General features: G+C 36.4%; 1 protein-coding gene across 3 annotated transcripts; it reads right to left on the minus strand.

Annotated features, from left to right (window-relative positions):
* Positions 1 to 1,067: 1,067 nt before the first annotated feature.
* LOC133318043 (cullin-associated NEDD8-dissociated protein 1-like) lies at positions 1,068 to 25,651 on the minus strand. 3 transcript variants are annotated; one of them, XM_061519974.1, is made up of 30 exons: positions 25,415 to 25,651; positions 25,252 to 25,328; positions 24,396 to 24,479; positions 24,075 to 24,244; positions 23,444 to 23,654; positions 22,461 to 22,626; positions 17,387 to 17,516; positions 17,146 to 17,260; positions 16,903 to 17,060; positions 16,695 to 16,818; positions 16,289 to 16,339; positions 16,129 to 16,211; positions 14,884 to 14,968; positions 14,715 to 14,816; positions 14,529 to 14,627; positions 13,007 to 13,117; positions 12,846 to 12,926; positions 12,636 to 12,776; positions 12,150 to 12,242; positions 11,872 to 11,993; positions 11,601 to 11,763; positions 11,270 to 11,509; positions 5,736 to 5,984; positions 5,468 to 5,644; positions 5,228 to 5,374; positions 4,972 to 5,088; positions 4,584 to 4,752; positions 4,021 to 4,098; positions 3,797 to 3,935; positions 1,068 to 1,591 (listed from the first exon to the last, which is right to left on the minus strand). In XM_061519974.1, the coding sequence occupies exons 3-30, from the start codon at positions 24,429 to 24,431 to the stop codon at positions 1,495 to 1,497; spliced, it is 3,654 nt and encodes a 1,217-aa protein (XP_061375958.1). In that variant the 5' UTR covers positions 24,432 to 24,479; positions 25,252 to 25,328; positions 25,415 to 25,651; the 3' UTR covers positions 1,068 to 1,494. The 3 variants fall into 3 exon arrangements, with proteins under 3 accessions (XP_061375958.1, XP_061375956.1, XP_061375957.1); XM_061519972.1 differs by having other exon boundaries at positions 12,846 to 12,929; XM_061519973.1 differs by having other exon boundaries at positions 12,846 to 12,929; positions 24,396 to 24,563.
* Between the last annotated feature and the right edge of the window lie 645 nt (positions 25,652 to 26,296).

Genomic DNA, 26,296 nt, shown 5'->3' on the forward strand with positions numbered 1-26,296 from the left:
GAAAATAAAATATTGGTCATCCATCCAATGATCCATTTCCAGAAGTTGAACCCCGACGCCGTTCCCAGCTTCTTATCGGCCGGCCGTCACGTCACAAGAGACTCCAATTCCAACCAAACTCCCCATCTTCAATCTTTTACTACCTCACTTTTTCTCATTGACAAGGAGCAATGTTTTCCGGTCACCGGAGATTGAGAGGTGACGGTGGCAAGGCCGGAAGGTGCAAGCTAACGGTCAGGGGGTGTTTTGAGGAACCAAGCTTAGCTTATAGTTATAACTTTTAAAAAGGACCTGTTACAAAAGTTACAGGTAATTTAATCCAACCGTTGACTTATTTATCACAAAATCAACGTTGATGAAGGAATGGAACATTAGTGCTCCATATATCACATGGAGCATTTTAGACATGGCCATGATATGAGCCATGTGGTGTCCATTTCCACGTTGAATCCAGATTTGAGCAACATTTGAATTGTGCTGGTCTTAATTTGATCTTTCGTTATTGTTGGAAATGCAAGACCGAGACGAAGCAAAGCATAGATGAGATTAATAATCATGTTACACAACTTTTGAAAGAATAGTTTTTTTTTTTGACAAATACAAAATGGTTATGATCAATCACGTATTTAATGAAAAACAATTCAGCAATAAGATTGGCAATATACACGTTTTTGTAAAAAATAATTCAGCAATTTCCCTACCGAAATTCTTAATCTCCACGTGAAAATGAAGCTAGCTTACATGGCAGATCTAGGGTGTTGCTGGCTTTTGAACACTTACTTTTAACTTCGTAGATATCTTAACATTGTCCCGCTGCCATTATTATTAAGTCCTATATTCTCGTTTTCAGTATCTATACCTTCTATGCAGTGAACATTGTTCATAATTTGCCATGTAACCTTAATAATAATACAGTTAAATTAAGATGTGTTCTCTTTCCCCAAAAGAAACTTAGAGAAATTTAGAGTTCAAATGTTGACCAATAAGATAAAAGTTTATTTGGCTCCCTAAATTGTGGGAGACATTAATGCAACGCCAACTGTTCAGACGCGTGATTCTTTCTCTGCCCAACGTTAACATAATTTATGTTGGAAACAAGGTTGAATGACAAATATTTCAAGTATATTCCAATAACGTATCTCTTCTTATCTTTTCTTGCCTTTTGTTTTTCCCTAGAGAATAGGGGTGGTGAATTCATGATCAAAAACTGTGGCTAAATGATGTATGCATACAGCAAAAGGGCAAAACTTTTCATCCTATACAAGAAATCACTAGTATTCCCTTGGTAGATCACATCAATTGAACTCTCCTGTGGGACAAGTAACTAGTTTGACTCTCCAGACCCCTTTGAATATGCATCAATGGTTTTCAACCAACAAATCACATTTTCCCACCAAAGATAAGGTTAACGACCAGCGGAGATGCCCTGGCAGTTGATCTCTAACACTACTTTCTTAAGTACGAAAAAACTCACGGTGCAGATCTATTTATCCATCATTCGTTTCGGATTGAATAATATTTCTCCCATAGAGTTTGTGATTTTGATATTTCATTCATAAGGTTCTTGAACTTGACACTGCAATCTCCTCCACTGCAAAAATAGAGACATAAAGCTCAGGGACAAACACGTCAATAAAAATACTTAAAAAATAAAACACCAAAAGGGAGGGCAGTAGAACGAAGAAAAGGTTTAATTAGAAACAGTGAAGTTGTTAAAAATGTGATGAAGCATATTTGTTGTAAAATTAATACTATGGTGTGCATGACAACTTTTCTGAAATCAATTCTTTTTTAAATTTTGTTCTCGAGAACAGAAATAAATAGGAAACTCGTTTGGTAAAACCGGTTTATTTTTTTGTTCCTGGGATAAACCGGTTTAATTTTTGTGATGGGGAACAGAAAAAAGAATCAGAAAATTTCTGCTTTTTTGTCTCCGGGCACAAAATGAGAAACACTTATCTCTCTCAATCACTTTCCACCTCTACCATCATCACCACCACCACCATCATCCCGACACGACTGCCGCCACCATCGTCGCTGCCGCCATTGTATCACTAGTGCCATCGTCACCACCCCTCACCACCACGATGCCACTGCCACCATTACCACTACCTCCACCCATCATTACCACCATGCCACCGCCGCCACCACCACAACTACCACCGCCGCCGCCGTCACCACCACCACTATCACCGTCACCACCACCACTACTGCCATCAACCACCACCATCATCATCGCAACCACTGTCATCACCGCCACCATCGCCATCACACGCCACTGTCACCCCCCCCCCCCCAATCGCCACAACTACCACTATCACCAACCACCACCACCGTCACTACCAACCACCACCACCATCGTCATAGCCATTACCGTCACCACCACCACCATTACACCACCCCCGCCACTACCATCACCACACCATCGCCACCACTACCACTACCACCACCACCACCACCACCACCACCACCACCACCACCACTGTCACCTACCACCACCGCCACCACCACCACCATGATGCCTTCACAACCACCACCACGCCACTGCTACCATTGTTGCCGCCACCAACTACCATACCCACCACCATTGCCGCAACCACTACCGTCACCTCCACCACCGCCATCGTTACCACCCCCGCAGCCACCATTACCACCGCCATCGTCGTAGCCACTGCTGTCACAACCACCACCACTATCTTCGCCACGTCACTGCCACCACCGTAACGCCGCCGCCACCACCACCACAACCACACCATATGGAAAGGAAAGTGATGATTTGAAATTTTTTTATATTTAATAGGAATTATTTTTTATTATATTATTTGTTGTGTTATCAAACACAATTCTCATTCTCGGCATAAAAATAGAACATGTTATCAAACACATTTTTTTTTTCAGAAACTATTCCAAGGCACAGAAATAGAAAAGAATTGTTTCTTTTCAGAAACAGTGCTAGGGAATAGAATGGTTGTCATGCACACTCTATGTTTTAAGAGAGAGAGGGAGGGGGGGTAAAATGTTCTTGTGTAAGTAAATACGATTAAATTGGTTGGGAAATGTGCGAGAGTTCCTAACCATGTAAGAGAACATCCAGGCAAACCATGCTACAATTGAGGAGCATCCTACTTAGTAGTCATATTTTCAAAAATCCTTTTATAATATATCAAACTGATAATTTTATCCACATAAAATTGTAACATACTATTCAGTAAAATTATTTCAATAGTGCTATTACCGAATGATATACAATGAAAACACTAAGCCTATATCTGCTTGCAAAAATTATACCAAGGTAACCTTAGTGTTGTAGGGAAGAGATTGCCATGAATTGCTTGATTATATGTGTAGTGTGATAAAATCCTGCTCCCAAAACTACGATAATCAAATTATTCATTATCAAATGTATGGGAAAAAAAATTTTATAAAAAAAGCCAGATAGATCTATACAGCCATTAGCAAAGCAATAGTATTTCTAGTTTTCTACAAAGCATGACATATAAACTCCTAAAACTTTACCATATTTCTCTTACGCAATAATTTGATTAATATTCTAGTACTTCTATTCAGAATTTTCCATACGTAACTTGAGGGAGGATCCCAACAAAATTTCCCAGTTACTTAAACCAGAAGAAAAGATGGCAAGCTGATCTGTGTATACTTACTAGTTCGAAAGGCATTTCAAAATTTTTGATATTAATATAACTTTCCTTTCGATTTTATTATGCCTAGCCCCCAGGTGAGAATAAGTCGTCTAAAATATAAATAGCTTGATTAACAAACAGCACAAAATACAAACCTAATGCGATTCAAGGATGCCAGAGCTCGGAGTGCACTTCGAATCATGTCTTCATTACGATCTACTTCTTGCTTGACAGCATCTTGCTTAGGCTTAAAATTAATAGTCTTCTGGAGAGGATCCACCAATGAATCCAACACTGAAAGATGCATAAAAGTTAGGAAAGAGAAATGCAAAATAGCCAAATCTTGCTATTTCAAGTATTTAACAGAGACATCACAGACCTGCCAACACTGCAGAAGGACACTTATCAGCAAGTTTTGAGAGAATGAGATGGCAAGGCATTTTGACATCGTAATGATCTGAAAACTCAAAATTATATCCACAATATTAGGTAGTATTAGTAGCAAAACACAAGGAAAAAGGACAAAAAAGACGTGGATCCTCAACCCCAATAGAAGTATTACCAACAAAATAAAATGTTTATCCGATTCAGTAATTATAACAGGACAAATTAACCATAGATGAAACACAAACAAGTTCCAAAAGCATGTTACAAACATATACAAATAGTCTTTAATATACTGGCACATTAATCACAATCTAGTACAAGTTTGGACACACAGCGCAAAAAGGCTTGGAAAAATGGATAACAATGCTGTGACATGTTCAATGAAACTAACTTTCCACATAATGATAGAGTTTATGCTAAAGTTTACGCTATTAAAAGTGTTAACAAGAAAAAAAATAAAAAATAAAAAAAGACATGTTTAAACCACGTTAGATCAGCAAATCAGAACCAACAAAGGTAAATTTAGCATGACAGCAAGAAAAAATAACTGCTTACCATCTAAACCAGATTTAAGATATGGAACAATGAATGATGAAGGGTTCACTTGATCAAGACAACTATCAAGTGATGTATCTACGCACTCGAAAGCAGCCTTCCTCAGTTCAAGCCCATCATCCACAATATGCTTGAAAGGACCAAGATCAACTGTCCTTATCAGCTCTTGCTGTCAGATTTAAATTAAAAAAAAATCAAATTAGACCACCACCAGTAACATGAAATCTTACATTTTTCTCAAAAGGGAGTGCCAGTAGACTCAAAAGCCTTTACAAAACATATTAAAATTACTTAGCAAATTTCATGGGCAAAGGAAAAGTAGGGTTTATATTGTAACGCCATACGCTCAACAGAATTCATTGGAGCAGAATGTCAGAAATCAAGTTACCTTAACAATTGTTTGATCATAAAGAAGAGGCAGCAGATCAGGAAGAAGCCCCTTGATGAGGTTTGGCTTATTGTGAGCAAATGTGCTTAAAGCCAAGACAGCAGCTCTTCTAACATGCTGCATGCTCATGATAACAATCATTCAAACCAAATAAGCATCTTCCACTAAGCCACAAATACACATACAACAATTCAAAAATAAAAAAGCAGGGTTACATTTCTTTTATCAGTATTTAGATAGGTGATTACAAACTCACCCTGTCATTATCCTTGATAAGCATAAGAAATGATGATATTTCAGGGTATATGATCTCATCTATCTTCTCAGGACGTTCAACTATAGAGTACTTCACAGCAATGACAACTGTAGCTCGAGTAAATGCAGCTGGACTGGTTGTCCTAACCTATAAATTTCAGAATATACAAAAACAACCATCAAATATAAAACATGGAAGTCACAAGCATGAGCACACAGTAACAATAGAAAATTCAGATACCTTAAGTGCAGGAACAAGTTTTACAGGTTCAATAAGCGCAATTTTTCCCAAACACTCAGCCACCACATTGCGCACCCCCTCTTCCTCACTTTCACAGTGGTTGAAGAGTAAATTAAGTATTTTCTCAACACTAGACTCTTGAAATTCTGCTTTATCCACAGATTGCCTCACAATTACCTGCCAGGTAGGGGCAGAGAATTGCATATATATTAGATATTAGAGACAAACCACAACCAATCTGAGATAATGTTTGGTTAAGGCAACACACCTCCTTCAAAGAATGAAGCAAGAGGTATTGTTTCTTCTGCTGATTATCAATCTGGTTCAAGATAAATGGCAAGTACTTGGGAAGATTACCAACAGCAATGTTACCAAGAGCATAAGAGGCAGCAGACTTAATCTCTTCAAAGGGAGATTGGAAGGACTCAATAACAATATTTTCTATATGGGCATGTGCACTAAGATCCTTCCTTCTACCAATCTCCCCCAAACAAAGAAGTGCAAGGTGCTGCTTAGCCTTTGACGAGGAAAAAAAATAATAATTAGTACAAGGAGATGAGAAGGAACAATCTGAACTGGAAGCATACAGCAGTGTATTGATTTTATATCAGTTAAAACTGAGCCATTTAAACAATTAGAATCTGCAAATGATAAGAACAAAATTGATAGCAAAGTCCAACATACATAACATAAGATCTTATCGTAGTTGTTAGTATCATGCATCTTAGGTGTATGCTAATTTTCATGTATAGTATCACATTGAGAATCTTAGATACTTTGACTGATAAAAATTATACAAATGGGAATAGATATACTATTATCAAGCAAGCATTTAAGACAAGAAAAATATAAAATATTACTAAATCACCAGTTCATTCATGCAAGCTTCTGGCAGATTAAAAAAAAATTATAAACCATTGGTGTTAGACATCATTGGCTCCTCACAAGCAGATAAAAACTTAAGCCAACAAGTCATAATAAAATACCTAAAGGGCCATAGCATGAGCTACCAATGAACTCATTGGCCCAAATAGTTATTTAAACAACTCAGATTTGGTGAAACTACGCACGTAACTCTCATTTTTTTATAATCAAGTTACATTGCATATCGCCTCTAATACAATATTTCATGAGATGACAAAATACGATAAGACAAATTGTCATTTCATTAGAGGAAAGATCTTATCAGGAAATATCATCATTCACTCTGTCAATTCAAATGATTAGCTAGTGGATGTCTTCACTAAGTCTGTGAGGGGACCTTGGATAAGTTATATATGTAACAAGCTTGGTGCATATGACCTATATGCTCCTATTTGAGAGAGTTGGAAACCATGTAAACAGTGTCTAGATTCATTGTATAGACAAGCTAGAATCATGTAATTACGATAATAAGGATAACTATGTGTTGTGTCGGCAGCAATATTAGTCGGCAATTGATAATTCTTTTGGTAGGGGCAGCATTCTTTGACAATGAATATACAAGTTGAGCTGTAAAGTTGTTAGGTAGCCGAAATCATCTTCAATTTGAAGATGTCTTGTGCTAGCCTCATTCTTATCTCCAGCAAGACTAGCAACCTCTTCAACAACTATATATAGGTTGGAAACTCATTTTTAGAGCAATCAAAGTGTGAGAGAAAAATACCTTTTCCTATAGTTTATATTTTGTACCCAATTTTGTGTATTATCCTTGTGAGGATTATTAGGTGTATTGGGATTTGGGATTTGAGTGTTAAGCTTCCACTTTTATACTCTACTTCATTTTAATGGAAACTTTAGATCTGCCTTCGCCTATGGAGTAAGCACACTGCCGAACCACGTAAATACCTATGTCTTGTGTGTGTGCCATTTACTTTCTATTTTAATTTCTCTATCTCATATTTACCTTTAAATTGATACATTTCATAACAAACTGGTATTACAGCTTTCTTAAGCTCTTTAATATCTCTCAAAGATGTCGGATAAATATGAGATTGAGAAGTTTGATGGCAAAATTAGTTTTAGCCTATGGCGAGTTAAAATGCATGCTATTTTGGTCTAACGAGGACTACAAAAGGCACTTTGGCCAAGAGAAAAATTGCCCAGATAAAGCTCAGACTGCAAACACAACCATTCCAACAAAAACAATGTCCGCAACGGAGTTGGCAAAAGTTGACGAGAAGCTTGCAGTACAATTACTCTCATTCTTAGACAAGGTGTTATTTGAAGTTGTGGAGGAAGACACTGCACTAGGCGTGCGGTAGAAGCTTGAAAGCCTGTACGCAACAAAATCTCTCACCAACAGGCTGTACCTCAAACAAAGTCTTTACACGCTTCAAATGAAAGAAGGTACGCCTATTAAGGAACACATTGATGAAATTAATCGGGTAATTATGGATCTTAGAAATGTTGAGGATAAGATTGATGATGAGGATCAAGCTCTTATTTTCTTATTTTTTACCCCTTTCATATGAGCAATTTGTTACCACTTTGCTTTATGGTAAAGACTACATTAGTATGGAAGATATTAAGGCATCCTTAATTTCTCAAGAATTGATGGCAATATCACCGATGAAATTGGTGACGGTCTTATTGTGAGGGGGAGGAATCAAAATAAAGGACGAATAAATAGAGACCAGTCAAAATCTAGATCAGGGAAGGGCACACTAAGTGGAATTGTCCTAAATTAAAGAAGAAGAATGAATTCGACAAAAAGTACAATAAGAATGAAAGTTCTTCTGTTGTTGTTGGAGTTGTAGAGGAAAACTCTTCAGATGATAATGTTCTTTCAATCATTGTTGCTAATTCTAGCTCAGAAAATGAGTGGGTTCTTGATTCGAGTTGTTCCTATCACGTGTCCATATAAAGATTGGTTTGTCACTTATAGACCAATAAATGGTGGAACCGTCTTAAAAGGTAATAATATGACTTGCAAAACGATTGGGATAGGTACTATTCAAATTAAGATGTTTGATGGTGTTGTGAGAACTCTGACAGATGTTTGGTATGTTCTAGAGTTAAAGAAATCAAATTCTTTAGGTACCCTTAGCCATATTGGTTGTAAGTTTTCTGCTGAAGGTAGAACGTTGTGAGTTACCAAAGGTGCTCTAATTGTGATGAAAGGAAAAAGATGTTGTCTTTATTTTTTGCAGGGTGATACAATTTATGGCTCTGCTTCGATTTCCTCAACAGTTGATTCAGATTCAGACGCTACTCGTTTGTGGCATTTGCGCTTGGGGCATATGAGCGAGAGAGGCATGACCGAATTGAGCAAATGTGGTTTGCTTTGTGGCCAGAAAACAAGTAAAATTGACTTTTGTGAAAACTGTTTTTGGCAAGCATAAAAGAGTTAAATTCAGTATTGGTGTGCATAGAACCAAAGGAATTGTGGATTATATTCATTCTGATCTTTGGGGTTCCTTCACAAGTCCCCTCTCTCAGTGGTTCTAGGTATTTACTGACTTTTATTGATGATTATTCCCGTAAAGAATAAAAATAATGTGTTCCAAAAATTTAAGGAGAGGAAAGCCATGATAGAAAATTAGACCAGTAAAAAGGTGAAATGTTTACGGACTGATAATGGTTAAGAATTCTGTTTAGGAGAATTTAATGAGTTTTGCAGGAAAGAAGGCATTGTAAGACACCGTACAGTCAAGGGTACTCCACAACAAAATGGAGATCCACAACGCATGAACAAAACACTTTTGGAGAGAGCACATTGCATGCTCTTTACTACAGGTCTGCCAAAGAAGTTTTGCGCTGAAGCAGTCAACACAACTAGTTATGTGGTGAACAGGTCTCCATTGACTGCTATTGAGTGTGAGACACCTGAGGAACTATGGTCAGGTAAACCTTCTGATTATTCTTGTTTAAGAATTTTCAGTTATCCAACCTATGCTCATGTCAGTGTAGAGAAATTGAAGCCTAGAGCAAAGAAATGCATTTTTCTTGGATATAAACAGGGGATGAAAGGATACAAGTTATGGTATCCTAATCTTAAGTCACCCAAGTTTCTAATCAACAGGGATTTCACTCTAAATGAATCTTTTATACTTAACCAGAAAAAAGATTCAAAAGATACAAATGCAGGTTTTAGTGAAAATGACAAACATCAGGTGAAGTATTTGATGCTTCAGAGACGACACTTGAAGCAACTACAGATCAGCCCATAGAGGATGAGGTGCAACATAAGGAAGCACCACCACCGCAACAGGACACTATTGCTGCTCGGAGACAATGCATGCAGATCAAGCCACCCTAGAGGTAAGCTTACGTAGATTCAGTTACTTATGCTTTGACTATGACAGAATCTTTCAAAGAGGAGGAGAGGAAGAGCCTTCCACTTACCATGCGACCATTACAAGCAAAGAATCTGCTAAATGGATTGTTGTTATGATTGAAGAGATCAAGTCTCTTCATAAGAATCAGACATAGGAGCTATTAAACCGCCAAAGGGCCAAAAGATTATTGGCTACAAATGGATCTTCAAAAAGAAGAAGGAATTCCTAGAGTTGAAGATGTTAGGTACAAGGCACATTTGGTAGCAAAAGGCTATAATCAAAGAGAATGAGTAGATTTCAAAAAAGTCTTCTCACCGGTGGTAAAGCATACTTCAATTCGTGTTTTACTTGCATTAGTTGCCTTGTATAATTTGGAGCTTCAACAACTTGATGATAAAACTGCTTTTCTTCATGGTGAGCTTGAAAAACAAACTTACATCAGTTACATGCATCAACATGACGGTTTTATTGATCAGGGAAAGCATGTTTGCTTGTTGAATAAAACTCTATATCTTAAAACAATCACCAAGACAGTGGAATAAGCGGTTTGATTCTTTTATGATCGATCATGGTTATACTAGAAGAAACTATGACAGTTTTGTGTATTTCAAGAAGCTCTCTAATGGTTCATTTTTGTATCTGTTATTATATGTTAATGATAAGTTGATAGCTGTTAATAACATGTCAGAAATTTTTAAGTTGAAATCTCAACTCAACTCAGAATCTGAGATGAAAGAGTTAGGTGCAGCTCGGAAAATTTTGGGCATAGAGATTCATTGAGACTGTGAAGCAGGAAAACTTTGTTTATCTCAGAAAAATTATATTGAGAAAGTGCTTGAGAAGTTTGGGATGGAAAGTTTCATGCCAGTTAGTACACCACTTGCTACAAATTTTCACTTATAAGCGAAGTTGTCACCACAGACTGATGAAGAGAAGGAACACATGACACACAAGGTTTCATGTATAGTGCAGACACATAAATTTCACCAAATGTCTCACGTTTCCTCCTTCCTTGACAGTTGCAATGCTCTTGATTCAAATTATATGATGATACACTTTTATCTTACATATGATAATTATTTATTATTTTGTAAAGTGTCAATTCAATCCAACAAATTAAACTGATATGTGAAGGTCACATTAATTATTTTATGTGTTATATCTCTAACACACCCTCACGCAAGAGTCATTTAGGCTTGAAGCGTGAATAATGCACAACCCCATTTTTTTGTTTATCTTGTGTTGATTATAACTTTCTTTGTATTTTTATTAGAAAACAATGATGGTGGGGATCATGTAAAGTGTCAATTCAACTCAAAAGCTTAAGTTGTTAAGTGAAGATCACATTAATGGCTTTTATACTTTCATATATTATATCTCTTAACATATTGAAATAAAATATAGTTAATTAATACTTAATGGATCAAGCGATACTAACAACTAAGATTAACTAAGAGCAGGCTGCACTGGTATAAGACATCAAAGAGATAAATCATCAGCAAAATATTTGCTATACCGCATAAGTACTAGACAGAAGACTTACTGAATTAGAACTGCTATCATCCTTGAGAATGTTCGTAAGCATGTTCACTGTAGATGAACACTTCTGATCACCCGCGGCAAGGCATAGAACAGCCACACATTGAGCTATTGAATGCAAGGCTTGTTTTGCAATGCCACCTGACTGCGGAGAAGGCTTGGCACTGGCAAGTAGAGACTCCAGCAGAGAATCAAAACTAGTGTTTGCAGAATAGACTAAAGCAGCAAAAAAGTTCCGTAAAGCCTGCAGCATTTAAGTACAGACAATGCTAAGCATGCACATATTTCATATCACACAAAAATGGGATGCATTCAGTCTCATGCATAAAAAGTACCAATAAAGCTTGACCCTGGAGCAATGAGCTTTTAATTAATGTTAGCGCTTGAGGAAGAACTTTGTTTCTAACAGCCAAACCAACACTTGGACTTGACCTCCTATCACCCATTAGTGTGCAACATAGCTCCAAGGCAAGGGCTGTCATATGCAAGTCAGAATCACTGAAAAACAGGTGATGAAAATAAGAAAGAAAAGCTAGGTCAATTAATCCATATCGCCTATGTCAATGTCAAACAAAAAAGTCCAAATAATAGATTAGTAAGACAAACCTAATTAATCCTGACAGTTCTATGATAATAACTTCATAAGCAGATGAACCAATCTCGTCACCATAAGCAACTGTAAGTGAATTTAAGGTTCCCAAGGTTGCCTGCCTTAGTGCACGATTAGCCTGTTTGCAAATAAGGCGAAGCTTAGAATCTTTCACCCCTTTTTTATGGGAAATTCTGAGAAAGTCATATGACAATTTGTCTTCCAAAATAGTGTACGAAATTTCATCATAATACATCACAAGATAAACAGACTACTTTAGAGAAGAATTCCATACTTTCCGTAGGAATGCAGTCAACTCCACCACTACATGATCCAGAACACATGATAAATCCACCTGAAGTGGAGAAGCAGCAATGACCGAAAATGCCTGCATAAGAAACCAGGATGTTCAACACAGCTGCAAAGTAGATTTGCAAATGATTCGTGCAGAGCGAGAAAAGAATGGTAGGATACCAGTAATAGAATTAATGGTGCAGGTATCATCTACTTATTTTAAAAATAACATAGTTGCATAAATGATATGATATAATATGCAGGAATCAGTTTGGGTAGAGAGAACACAATTTTTCACTTATTACTCCAAAATTATGAAATACCATAAGAAATCTACCTTTTATGGTGGGTGAAATAGAAGAAACCTCTATCTTTACTCTTTGAACTTACCTTATCACTATACTCTTGACAAATTTTTCTAAATCACAAGTCAACGATTTCTAGAATTTTCAAGCACAAAACTAAAGTATTCAACAAACTGACCAACCTTAACAGCTGTAAGTCGGGTTATCTCATTTCCCATCCGGTCAACAAGCACAGGAAGGCATGCAGGTAATTCAGCATTGAGATGGTCACCAAATGTTGATAGAACAAGGCCAATGCAGGAGATAGCACACTCCTTGACCTCCTACAGCGGGAGAAAGTTATGCATGATAAAATTGTAAAAAAGAACCCTTCAATGAATTTTTTTACTAACCTGGTCCTGATCTTGGTTTATCAAGCGAGACATAATGCCATGATATAAGGGATGAACATATGGTCTGAAATCAAAACCAGACTTCTACACCACAACACCATTCTGGTTACTAGTAATACATCTAACATCATTTCCAAGACCAAGAGTATATATATACACACCTCAATGTTGGGCCGCACAACACGGACAAGTTCCCCACATACTCTCAAGGCCTCTGCAGTGACCTTGTAATAACGCTCACCAACAGCTGATAGAACAGGGACAGAAAGAGCCTGCAAACAGAAACACAAATACAATCATGGATAAATGCTGCCATCATATCTCATTCATTGTCATGCACACAGACATAGCACATATGTGTCACTCCCCTTGCATCAAAGCTTTACAAAAAATTAAAGCCAAAATTGGATGTGTTAAAGAACCATTATACATAAAGTCTCAAGCTGATAAGACCAGATAAAGGTTTATATAACTCTTAAGAACTTGACCCCTCACACGAAATCCCACCACCCAGCATCAAATGTGGAGAAAGAACTGACAACTGCCTATATTCTAGTGTACTGACAGTAAACATAAGGTGAGTGTGCCATAGATTGAACTCTATGCAGCATGGTTAACCACGCTAAGACCCCATGTCAAAGAAACAGCTAAAGAAAAAGCTTGAAATGTTAAGCATCCAAAACTGGCTTTTCTAACTCCAGCAAGATGTTCAATACGCTTCATGAATGTTAGGTACTCCTATGCTAGACCACATGGGAATTATGAGCATGGGGCAGAAGAGGGATTTGTGTTGTAACAATATGTCCTAATAGTGGGAAGGAAGGGGAAAGGTTTAGAAGCAAAGAAAAAAGGGAGGCAAATGTAGGAGAGAAGACATCCAAGCAAGTATTTGGGGACTTTGGGCAGGGAAGTTTGCAGCCCCTCGAAGTTCTGCAGTGTTTTATCTCTTGTTTTCTGTTTATGAGAGTGAGGGATGAACCTGTGATTCTGATATCTGTACTTAGGGTTTGTCCCAATTTTCTGAAATGAAATATCCAGTTTCCAATCAATGACCCACTAAGAATTTAAAAAAGAAAAGAAAAGAGGACTATAAACAATACGCTAATAACATGAGACAAAATAAAATTTTTCATAAAAATGTGAGAAACAACAACAGAATATATAAAAGGAATAAGTAATATTAATTTCAAATAAGCCCAACAATAGTTAGGAGTTTTCTGATCACAACACAATCATGTAGGCTAGAAGCATCGGGGAGTGGGGAAAACACACACTTCTTTCTGCTAGATATCAATTTTAGTATTTTCCAATCCACATTATGAGACCCAGAGTGACAAACTATCCAATCCACAAAAATGTAACCTACTGAAATGATGCTTCTTTTCTTATTTTGGCAGAAAGGGGGGAAGCTGTTTTCACCACACAACAGCAAATTTAGTAAGAATTCAATCAACAAACATAAAATGTTTCCTCCATTATCGCATCAGTGTTTCTGTTTTTCTACAATACAAGATGTAAAGCATCATTAACAAACATAAAATGTTTCCTCCATTATCGCATCAGTGTTTCTGTTTTTCTACAAAAAAAAGTAAATCATATTTTAGAAATCCAAACACCAACTCAAAGAATTAATCAATAACATACTCACAAAAGGAGAAGCCCTTAATAAGCAATTACTGTCACCTTAATATAAGGGTGGAAAACAACAGGTGAATGTGAAGATAACACTAATCTCGTAAATATTAGGGCTTCAATCTTCAAATTTGAGGTAGAAGATTTGTCCTGAAAAGCAATCAAAGACCAACTAAATTAGCAATAGGAAGAACTACATGAGATTAAACATTTACAACTTGAGACAATATTGCTTACATTTAATGCTTTTTCAATTCCTGGAATGAGTGACCCAATGTGATCTGCAAGACAGTCTGGCAAGACAACTACTAGTTCTTTCAAAACAGAAAAGGCACCAACCTGCATAAACAACTTTGCTTAAAATTTGGTGTGACTTGAACCAATTTTTGACTTAGGGTGATTCTACCTTTGTCTTGATAGATTTCTCACGCAACTGCCTATTTATAGATTTGACAATCTTCTGCACTTCTTGCTTTAACAACCATCGAGGACTGCATTACATGCCACAGTACTAAAATAGTCAATAAATGCCACACCTTATGAGGTAATCTAGCAACTAGCTTAATGAGCGAAAAATATTTATGAGTCAAAGTGGATGATGGTATTGCTCTTGATAAAGCTTAATAAGCCCAATAAAAAATTGAGAAAATAATAACTGTTTTTAAATATAGATGCATATACACATCCAAAAGTAGTTGTCATTAACTAAATTAAGGGGGCGTTTGGTTAAGGAGAAATTTTTTGAATACTAGGGAAATGTAATTATTAGGGAAATGGTTGAAAAGTGAGTTTGGTAAGAAAATGTAAAAAAAATTTGTTTGGTTGGAAAAAAATTTACCGGGAAAATTTGGCAAATATTATAAAATCTATGTTTGGTTTGAGTTAAAATATTGATGGGAAAATGAGTTGCAATTACCAAAATACCCCTTATTTTTAAATATTTTGAATCACATATAATACCCTTTTACATTTAAATAGTTTGGTATGATAGTAATTTCCATTCTTACTTTTGGTGCTATTTACCTAAGGAACTCAAAATACAACATCACAATTGGGAAAATCTTGCCTTCATTATTGGGGAGTTTGACATGCAAATCAATTTGATGGGGTAATAGTTTAGGTAGGCAAATGATGAAAGTGGGACAACCAAACATGGTCAAGCTACATTCTCAATTGACTTTTACCCATCTATCTTATGAGATATCCTCAACCAAACACAACCTAAGAGGATCACATACACAAGATTAAGTATCTCTTTATACACTAAAGAAACATGTTTAGATGCATAGTCTATAATTGTCATCTCCATTAAAGAAACATCAATATAAAGTTATTTTTGCCAGGCTTGAAAAAAACATTCTAAAATCATGTGCGATGTACGGTGGTACAAAGTCTTGGGATACGATACTGTGTTTTCTAGACTCATTTTCAATTTTACAAATATGCAACAGAATATAGTTCAACTGCACATCTTAAAATTTAAATAGAAATTTCCCATTCAAATTCAAATATGTATGAAAGTAGATCATATTCATACTCAGTAGGAGGGGGCTGTATGCATTCACTGAATTAAATTTCCAATAGCAAATGAAATAAAAAAAGAAGGTAAATACAAAGGGATTTGACAATTGAATTCATAAAGTTAACTTGCCTCATTTCATTTATATCAATCTGCCCTTTTGTGACATTTCCAGTTTGACGCAACAGCTCAATGAAAGAATTAAATACATCCATCTGCAACATATCCATGTCAGCTAAGTAACCTTCTTGTGTTGTAAAATACTAAAAACAAGATACTCATTTTGGTTTACCTTGACGTTTTCTTCTCTCTCTTTAAATCTATCAATCAATTTTGGACAAGCCTACAGAAAACTTCAGCATTAGGAAGTCACACACACAAGATCAGAAACAGGAAGCGAGCAGCTACACAGACATCACGTGTGTATACGTTTCTCTTTTAAAAAAACTTGTATAAAAGGAGAGATTTTATTAAGTAAAGAAGGATAACAAAGAACAAGTTATGCTCCTCAAACTGCAGACCCAGTCAACCAAATGTTTACGGTTTACCCATTACCAACTACTAAGTTATGGTTCAAGTTCGATACGTAAGAACTGCCATGACTAACAATACAAGAACAGCAATAACTTAGAGATTAAAAATATGACTAGGTTATTTCCAAGAAACAAGTTTAAAATTGACAGCAAAGTTACAGTTACCTCCTCATACAGCTTTGAAAGCATCTCAGGGCGAGAAACAATCAATGCTGCTAAGCACTTTGCTGCTGCTCTTCGAACTTTCCAGCTGACATCTTCATCATCGGTATATTCATTGGCACTCTCACTGCAAAAGAATGGGCACAATTAACAAGAATATCAAGCAAAAATGAACAAGATACTGGCAGCCAAGTAAACCAAAAACACATACTCATCCTCCTCCTCTTCATGACCTTCATCATCAGTATCCTCCTCCATGTTGTCGGTGAAGTTTGGATCATAACTTAGATATTCTAGAGTCAGATGAAGAATTTCCACACAGTAAAAAGAAATATCCCTTGGACACCTTAGGAGAAAGCTTTCTAGTGCCTGCAGTAAAAAATCAACAATATTGAGCAGATGCATGACAGTATAGTATATACACAAGGATATTGTAAATAAACAAATATAGCACCTGCAAGCTGTACTCACGAAGCTCTTCATCATTTTCTGAGGCACTAGTACAGTAATTAATAAGCACTGGAACTGTATCTCCAAGATGCGGTCCAAATCGGTAACCCACAGCACGACTGAGATCCCAATTATTTATGACTTGTTAGTAACAAGAAAATAATTTCTTTTTCATTAATTGAAAATAAATAAATAAATAAATAACTTATCAAAAGGGGACAAAGTGATGAAGAGACATTTCTAACCTTAAAGCACCAATCATCTGAATGTTTGTACGAATCATTTCTGACTTCGCAACTCTGTTTTTTAAGTTTTTGACAACTTCAACTGTCGCCCTTGCCAATAAATCATCTGACAAGCTTGAAGAAAGACATGCTAAAAAGGTGAAAAAGAATTTGTTAAGGAGAATATACTTATACTTCCTTGTCAAATATTTTCAACCAAATTAAGGAGGTGACCATTTCAGGGTTGGCAACAGCTTCCTTCAAAATATATCAATTTAAAATTAGGAATTAAATGTACTATATCCAATCAATGAGTTCCATTACATTCCAAATGAATATAAACATAGAATTGAAAAATCCATTCCCTAACCAGAGGAAATCATTTTTCTTCTTCTTTTGCTGTGTTTCTAATTATTCTATTTTACTTATCTTAAGAATGTTTGTAATTGTTTTATTGAAAAGAAGTTTTTGTATATTGATATTGAATAAATTACATGAGTGAGTATTTATACAAGAAAGAATCGCTAAGAATGACTAAGCGATGACTAATCAATCCTATCACAATCCTAATCACAATCAATTCTAATCAATCACAATTAATCCTAATCAATCATAATCAATCCTAATCAATCATAATCAATCCTAATTAATAAGAAATAAAAACGGAAACATGTTTGAATTCTAATTTTCTACACTCCCCCTCAAGTTGGGAGGTAAATATTGATCATTCCCAACTTGCCAATCAAGTCTTCGAATGCTGGACGGTGTAGGCCCTTGGTAAGGACATCTGCCGTTTGCTCTTTGGTTGGAACATATATCAAATGCACACTTCCATCATCTAATTTTTCTTTGATGAAGTGACGATCAACTTCCACGTGCTTTGTTCGATCATGATGCACAGGATTTTGAGCAATGTTAACAGCTGCCTTGTTGTCACAATATAGTTTTATTGGTAGGGAATATGAAATCTTCAACTCTTGAAGAAGTCTTCTCAACCAGATTCCTTCACAAACTCCATGAGCTAAAGCTCGAAATTCTGCTTCAGCACTACTTCTTGCAACCACTGTTTGCTTTTTGCTTCTCCAAGTAACAAGATTTCCCCACACATAGGTGCAATAGCCTGAGGTAGATCTTCTGTCTACTGATGAGCCTGCCCAATCTGCATCAGTGTAGATTTCAATTGTCCTTTTATACCCCTTTTTAAAGAATAATCCTCTTCCTGGAGTATTCTTGAGGTATCTAAGCACCCTATAGACTGCACTAAGATGCTTCTCCTTGGGTGAGTGCATGAATTGACTAATCATACTCACCGCAAAGGCAATGTCAGGACGCATATGAGATAAGTAGATTAGTTTACCAACCAATCGCTGATATTGTTCTTTATCCACCTCATTCCCATCTTCAATACCTAACTTGGTATTAGGTTCCACAGGTGTCTCAGCAGGTTTACACCCTAACATTCCTGTTTCCAACAAAAGATCTAGAACATATTTCTTTTGTGTTAGAGTGATGCCTGTTTTGCTCCTAGCAACTTCCATACCAAGGAAATATTTGAGAGTGCCAAGGTCTTTGAGTTCAAATTGAGCTGCTAGAAATTTCTTCAAGGTGTTCAATTCCTCAATATCATCACCTGTAAGAATTATATCATCTACATATACAATAAGAATAGCAATTTTACCATCCTTAGAGTGTTTGTGGAAGAGAGTATGATCAGTCTGTGCTTGAATGAAGCCTCTTCTTTTGACTGCTTGTGTGAATTTGTCGAACCATTCTCTGGGAGACTGTTTCAATCCATATAGAGACTTTTTTAGTTTACACACTGATCCATTTCCCTTTTCAAAACCAGGTGGAGGATCCATATAGACTTCTTCATGTAAGTCACCATTTAGGAATGCATTCTTCACATCTAACTGTTGCAGAGGCCAATCTAGATTGGCAGCAAGAGATAAGAGAACTCGGATGGTATTGACTTTAGCAACCGGAGCAAAAGTCTCATGATAATCTATCCCATGAGTCTGAGTGAAACCCTTTGCAACCAATCTTGCCTTGTATCTGTTGATGCTATTATCTGCATTGAATTTTATTGTAAACACCCATTTGCATCCTACTGCCTTTTTTCCTTTGGGTAGGGTCACTATCTCCCAAGTTCCATTTCTTTCTAAAGCATTCATTTCTTCAAAGACAGCATCCCTCCATTTTTTATCATTGAGAGCCTCATGTATATTTCTCGGTATCTTTGTACTATCCAACATAGTATTGAAAGCACGAAACCCTGGGGACAACTTTCCATATGAAATATGATTAGAAATAGGATGAGTAGTACAAGATCGAGTACCTTTTCTGAGAGCAATGGGCAAGTGTAGATCATTTTCACCATGACACTCAAGTATTGGGGTGCTGGAACTAGAACATGGTTCAGAATCCTGGCAGTGTAGAGGCTCTGGGTTATTCACACTTTGAGGAGGCTTTCGCCTGCTATAAACTTGTCCCCATTTTGAGGAGGCTCCTGATGGTGAGGATTCTGTAGCTCCCCCTGTTTCCAAAAGTAGAGGTAATACTGTGGCATTAATAGGTTCCCATGACTGATCTTCATCTATTCCTATAGACTCCCCCTGAAGAGAAGTCGAGGGGAAGAAAGGGTCATTCTCAGAAAAAGTGACATCCATAGAGACAAAGACCTTACGAAGAGAGGGTGAATAACACTTATAGCCACGTTGAGTAGGAGAATAACCAATAAAGACACACTGGAGAGACTTAGGATCAAGCTTAGACCGTTGATGGGAGGGAATATGGACAAATACAACACAACCAAATAACTTGAGAGGTAAGGAGGAGACACCTCGGAAGGAAGGGAAGATACGAACAAGACTAGAAAGAGGAGACTGAAATTTCAGAATGCGAGATGGCATTCGATTTATCAGATACGAGGCAGTGAGAACTGCCTCTCCCCAAAGATATTTAGGAACACTCGTGGTAAACATAAGAGCCCGAGCAACTTCAAGGAGATGTCGGTTTTTTCTTTCCGCAACTCCGTTTTGTTGGGGTGTGTCAGGACACGAGCTTTGGTGAAGGATGCCATGTTGGGAAAGATATTCTCCAAGAATAGAGTTAAAATACTCTTTGCCATTATCTGTACGAAGAATTTGTATAGCAACTTGGAATTGGGTTTGAACCATGGCATGAAATTTTTTAAACACGGATGCAGCATCGGACTTATCCTTTAGAAGATACACCCAACAAACTCGAGAATGGTCATCAATGAAGGTAATGAACCATCGAGTACCTGAAATATTTTTAACACGGGCTGGACCCCATATGTCGCTATGAATTAAGGAAAATGGGGAAGAGTCATGGTGAACTTTAGAAGGATAATGAGCACGAGTATGCTTGGCAAGTTGACAAATATCACAAGAAAACAAACTTGGACTTTTATTAATAAATAAGTTTGGCAACAACTTCTGAAGATAAATAAAATTTGGATGGCCTAGCCTACGATGCCACAGCATAACATCATTACATGAATCAAAAGGAAACATAGAGTTTTTTTCTACGAAAACAGCTTCATGAGTCACATCCTCCTCAAAGTAGTAAAGTCCACCATCCTCTCTAGCACTGCCAATCATCCTCTCCGAGTCCTGTTCCTGAAAAACACAACCATGTGGAAAGAATTTAGCAAAGCAATGGAACTCAGAGGTGAGCTTGCTAATGGAAATGAGATTACAAGTCAGAGAAGGAACATAAAGAACTGATGTCAAAGTAATCAGCTCAGAAAGTTTAATGGTTCCGTGTCCCGCAATCTGGGAAAAACTGCCATCGGCGATCTTGACCCGAGAAGGTTCAGAATATGGTGTATGAACAAAACAAGCCAAGATTACCTGTCATATGATCAGAGGCTCCAGAATCAAGGATCCAATGATTTTGACTATCAACATGGAAAGTTGTACCTTGCTGGACCACATGACTAGTGGCCTTAGGAGGTTGCTCGTGGTAATAAAAAGAGTGTTTTGAGGAAGCCATGAATAAAAAGAGAAGGGTTGACCGTTGATGAAAAATCAAGTTTTGTAAACTTTTGATCTGACCTCTGGAACAGGAAGGGGAGAAGCCGGCGAGAAGGTCTGTGCAAGTCGCGACGGAAAAAAAAACGTCTGGAAGGCGGCGCGTGGTGGCGCGTGCAGCGGCTGACGGCGATGGGTCCAGCGGCGGTCGACTCGTCGGATCCTTCTGAGTCGAATGGTCACCTCACTTTTTTGATCGGAGGTCAGTAAACTAGGTTTCTGTGTTGGACAGATTCAAGGCGGTGTTTAGGAGGTGTTTGACGGTGATGGAAGTGTTTGGATGGTTATTTCAGATTTGAATTAGGGTAGGAACGAACCCGCTCTGATACCATATTGAAAAGAAGTTTTTGTATATTGATATTGAATAAATTACATGAGTGAGTATTTATACAAGAAAGAATCGCTAAGAATGACTAAGCGATGACTAATCAATCCTATCACAATCCTAATCACAATCAATTCTAATCAATCACAATTAATCCTAATCAATCATAATCAATCCTAATCAATCATAATCAATCCTAATTAATAAGAAATAAAAACGGAAACATGTTTGAATTCTAATTTTCTACATGTTTTCTCATAGAAAAACACTGGCTCAGCAATTTCAAAAACAGAAAAGATTAAGTATATGACAAACTTTCTATACAAGGTAAGTTGCAAGTGAGAAAATGCACACTCTTAATATATTTTCAATATAGAGAATATAGAAGATCTGAGGACATAACAACCAGTCTCTCTGTCAGTTGTTTCTTACCGAATCAATGTTCATGGTCTAAAGTTACCCCCAAATTCCAGTTACCGTGAAAACTCAAACTACTTTTCTTTTCAAATGTCAACAGGTTCAAATTAGATCAGAGAAAAATCCTGGATGATAAAAATTGTATAGAAGACTTAGCTCATTTTCTACAACATCATTTTCAACCAAAGTGGAGGAAAACAAAATTGACAACACTCAGTAAATACATGAAACGACATCAACCCTTCACCAATAAACAATTTTTATGGGGGGAAAATCAACACATTTAAATTAATATTACCAATGCATGCCACAGTCTTCTTGCGCACACTAGCTTGATTGGAACTCAACTGAGACATCAAGGCACTTAGTAACAGCTCATGGTCAGCCACCATTAGATTCCCAAATTTGTGAAGGACATCACATAAAATATCCAGACACTCACATTTTATTTCTGTGATCATTACCTGGTGATGAAAAATGAAGATCCATGTAAGAATGTTGCAGAGAAAAGAAATCAGTGTTGTCAATGGCAGATGCCCATGACAGAAAACCGAAAATCCACCATAGAATTATGGTGAATGCAGGATGGCATTATATTAAATGGCAGAAGAGTTCATGATTTACACTTAAGCACAGAAAGGGGACAAAACTAACATGCTCATAAATGCCAGTATACAATAGCAGCCATAGTCTTCATGCCATTCAGATTATTTCCATGTCAGGCAGAATTCTAGAAGCCCATCTACCTAAATAGACCCCAAGAATCAATGACAAAAACCCATTTATTTTGCTTTCATGTCTTATATTAGAGAAGCAATCTCTGAATTTCTCTGATGAGTAAGTGATGCACAGCAACAGAATAATAGAATTCCCACATCAAGCATAGATCATATTTGAACCATAAAGATGATATAAGCTGAAAACCCTGCCCAGGTTTTACCTACAAATGTTCATAATGGAGAAAGCAAGGATGCACAAAAAAACATGAAATGTGACAGATACTTTGTGTCCATAAATTAATAAATGAAAAGGCTATTGTAAAATTATTTCATAAATCTAAAAGGGTAAATGCAAATGAAGGATATTGAAGTTCTTATTTATTTCTTCCACAGGAGAATAACGGGTAAGGAGCCACTAAATACGAGTAAAGTGATCAACATATATAAAATATCAATATACAATAAAGAGATAGAGTGAAAAATCAAAGGAAATGATCCCATTTTTGCATTGTTAAGTTTTAACTTATATGCCGACAGTTCCAAAGCAAAATTCAAAACTTACTGGGCCAGTAATTCCTTTTATCAATTGTGGTGAGAGAGACTGCAGAATAGATTGAGCAAGATACTGAGTAAAAACTTCAGCAACAATTGTCTTCAAAGCTATGCTAGCAATGTCACGATGTTGTTCCTTCCCATTCAGCAATTTGTCACATAATTTACTGGTCATTTCCACAACCCTTGCCTCACTGACCTTCTTCACCAATGGAGCAAGACTGCAAATTTAAAAAACATGGCTACTTTATCACTTTGTTATTTCGTGTTTTTCTCACTGCAACATGAATGCACTATAACATCAGAGGAAAGTTGATGGACAAATCATTTTCAGCAATAACTAACAAACTGATATGGCATTACATGGAATTATTTCAACTACAGAAACAAATTTAGCTCAAAGAAGAACAAAAGACACAAAGACAGATACAACTGCAATAAGAAGCAAAAGATTCCACAAGACTATATTGCATGACTAAAAGGTGTGACAACCCTAAACAATACATTTTTTAATTATGCATAAATATCCCACAATATCAATATTATAGATAACCACAGAAGACAAGATTGAACTACTTTAAAGATCATATGCATACAAATAGAATAATCCACATAAAAGTCCCCAGAGAGAAATATGGTACCATTTCACAGCCAGCCCAGAGACATCGCCAGCTGCATCATCAAGCTGTTGTATGATGATAGTTGTCAATTTTATCTCTAGCTCAGCATCAGCCTTAAATGTCTCCTTATTCAACTCATTAAGCAAATCAGATGTGGCCATGTATCTGTAGTCTTTATCCTTCCCAGTCATCTGTGAGAAAATTGAGAAAAAATTGGAAAGCATTATGCCACATGTCAACTAACGCACATATATATCTACACAAACATGCATAATGGGTGAATAGATGTATGAATACACCTATAAGGAGATGCATACAGCATGCATAAAAAAATAATCATACCTTCTCTAGAATGCCAGGCAAAGCTAGATTTGCCATGTTTCCACAAGTAAAGAATATGGTCAAATCTCACCAAATATCAGCAATCTGAGAAGTGAATCAAGTGATGAACAGAGATAATTGAGAAAACCCAGATGTATGAAATCCCTGTACAAATCTTCCAATGCGAGACTAAATTCATAAAAATTAAAGTCAATTGATAAAATTACTCTCTCGATCACAACCAGCATATTCATAATTCAGCAACGGCTAATTTGATATAATAGTTAGGCCTAACTGTTCAGACACCAGAATTAATATTCCAAATCTTAAGGTTCTTGGTGCTGCAATGTGTTTTCTGCAGGGCAGCGTTCATGTGCCTTAGCTTGGGATAAACTCATGATACGTTAGGTAGTTAAATCCCAAAAGTAGAAAATATAGGAGTTTGAATTAGAATGGCTGATCCCTGTCTGCCTAAGGAATTTGTCTTGTTCAGTCGCACCAAAAGTATGGAAAGATATCAGGAAAGATACTATTTCTACCTATGTTTACAAAAATAAGCTACCAGCTGAGCATGTGACACACATAGCATACTATAATTATCGTTTATATGAAGCCATGAAAAATACGTAAGGATTGAAAACATTATATGCACTACTGTTCAACGATCAGAATTCTCGAGCAATTTACACTACTTCAAAACACGATTCCTATCAGGATATACCTTTCAATTCTCAAATTGAATCAAACAAATACTGTGTTAAATAAAAATAATCCAACACTCATCGAAGATTTCGGTTAACGCTAATGGCATTAATTAAAGCAAGAAAGGAAAATTCATTTTAATACAGAGAAGAAAGATAAAAGTGATAGATAGAACCTGAGAGAAAGCGGAACCCTAGGACGAAACGGCACAGTTAGCAGACTATGAAAGAGTTGAGAATTGGGAGACGGAGGCTGAAAAACGATGCAAACAAAAAGGAAAAAAATTAAAATGTGAAAACAATGGCTAAGAAGTAGAACAAGAAACAAGAGGAACGCACCCCGAACAGAACACCACACCGCAAATCCAATTGTCTTTGCCACTCTCTCACTTCGACCAGTGTCAGTGTTTCTTCAATATCTCCACTATTGCTTCTTTACATTATACTTACCTAAAGCCTTCCAAAGTTCAAACCCTATTAATATTGTAAACCGGAAAAGAAAAAAACCGACTAATTTGATTTTCGACTCAACTAACAGTGGATCTCATATTTATTAAAAAAAAAAAAAAGAGAAGAAAAATTTTGCACGCATAGCGAAGGATCACAACAACATGAGAATTGAATTCTCATCTAACATTAAAAAATATTTTCCGTATAATTATACATCGATTTAATTGTCTTAATTATACACGATATCTTATTTGTTCGCAGATCTATATTAACGCTCGTTGTATAAAATGGTATTTGTTGTCGATTGCGTGATGTGTAAGATGACCATTTTACCATTTGTATTAAAAAAGACTAAGGGGATCGAATTTTGAAAAAAGAATTTTTTATTGGCTGATTTTTTAAAAAGTATTTTTTTTAAAAAGTCAAAATTATTTTGTGTTTAAATATAATATTTGAAAAATACTTTTAAACAAAAAAAGTCATCTGAATGTTAAAATAAAAAAATACTTTTTTCTTTAGATCATTTTATCAAACCGTATAAAGTAAGATAATAAAATATTCTCCTGAGCCCCTTTTTATTGAACAGATTATCCATTTTGCTATAATCTTATGAATTAAGAAAATAGCTCCACAACATCAGTTCTTTTAATAAATTTTGACGTTCATCTCTTCATTATTCATACAGTTATTTCATTAGGACTTCTCATTCATTAGATAAAGAAGATCACCAAGATTTCGTGATTCGCTGCCGAACTTATTCCAATTCAATAA

Source organism: Gastrolobium bilobum, unplaced genomic scaffold, assembly GCF_033153095.1.
Source record: "Gastrolobium bilobum isolate Gb01-03AN ecotype WA unplaced genomic scaffold, APGP_CSIRO_Gbil_v1 utg5420, whole genome shotgun sequence".
Classification (NCBI taxonomy): domain Eukaryota; kingdom Viridiplantae; phylum Streptophyta; class Magnoliopsida; order Fabales; family Fabaceae; genus Gastrolobium; species Gastrolobium bilobum.

Coding starts and splice junctions, on each gene's coding strand:
- LOC133318043 (XM_061519972.1), bottom strand. CDS start 24,431: ATGGCAAATCTAGCTTTGCCTGGCATTCTAGAGAAG. Junction 17,261..17,386: donor CAGATGATTGGTGCTTTAAG/GTTAGAAATGTC, acceptor TTGGGATCTCAG/TCGTGCTGTGGGTTACCGAT. Junction 5,985..11,269: donor ATGATAGCAGTTCTAATTCA/GTAAGTCTTCTG, acceptor TCCTCGTCAAAG/GCTAAGCAGCACCTTGCACT.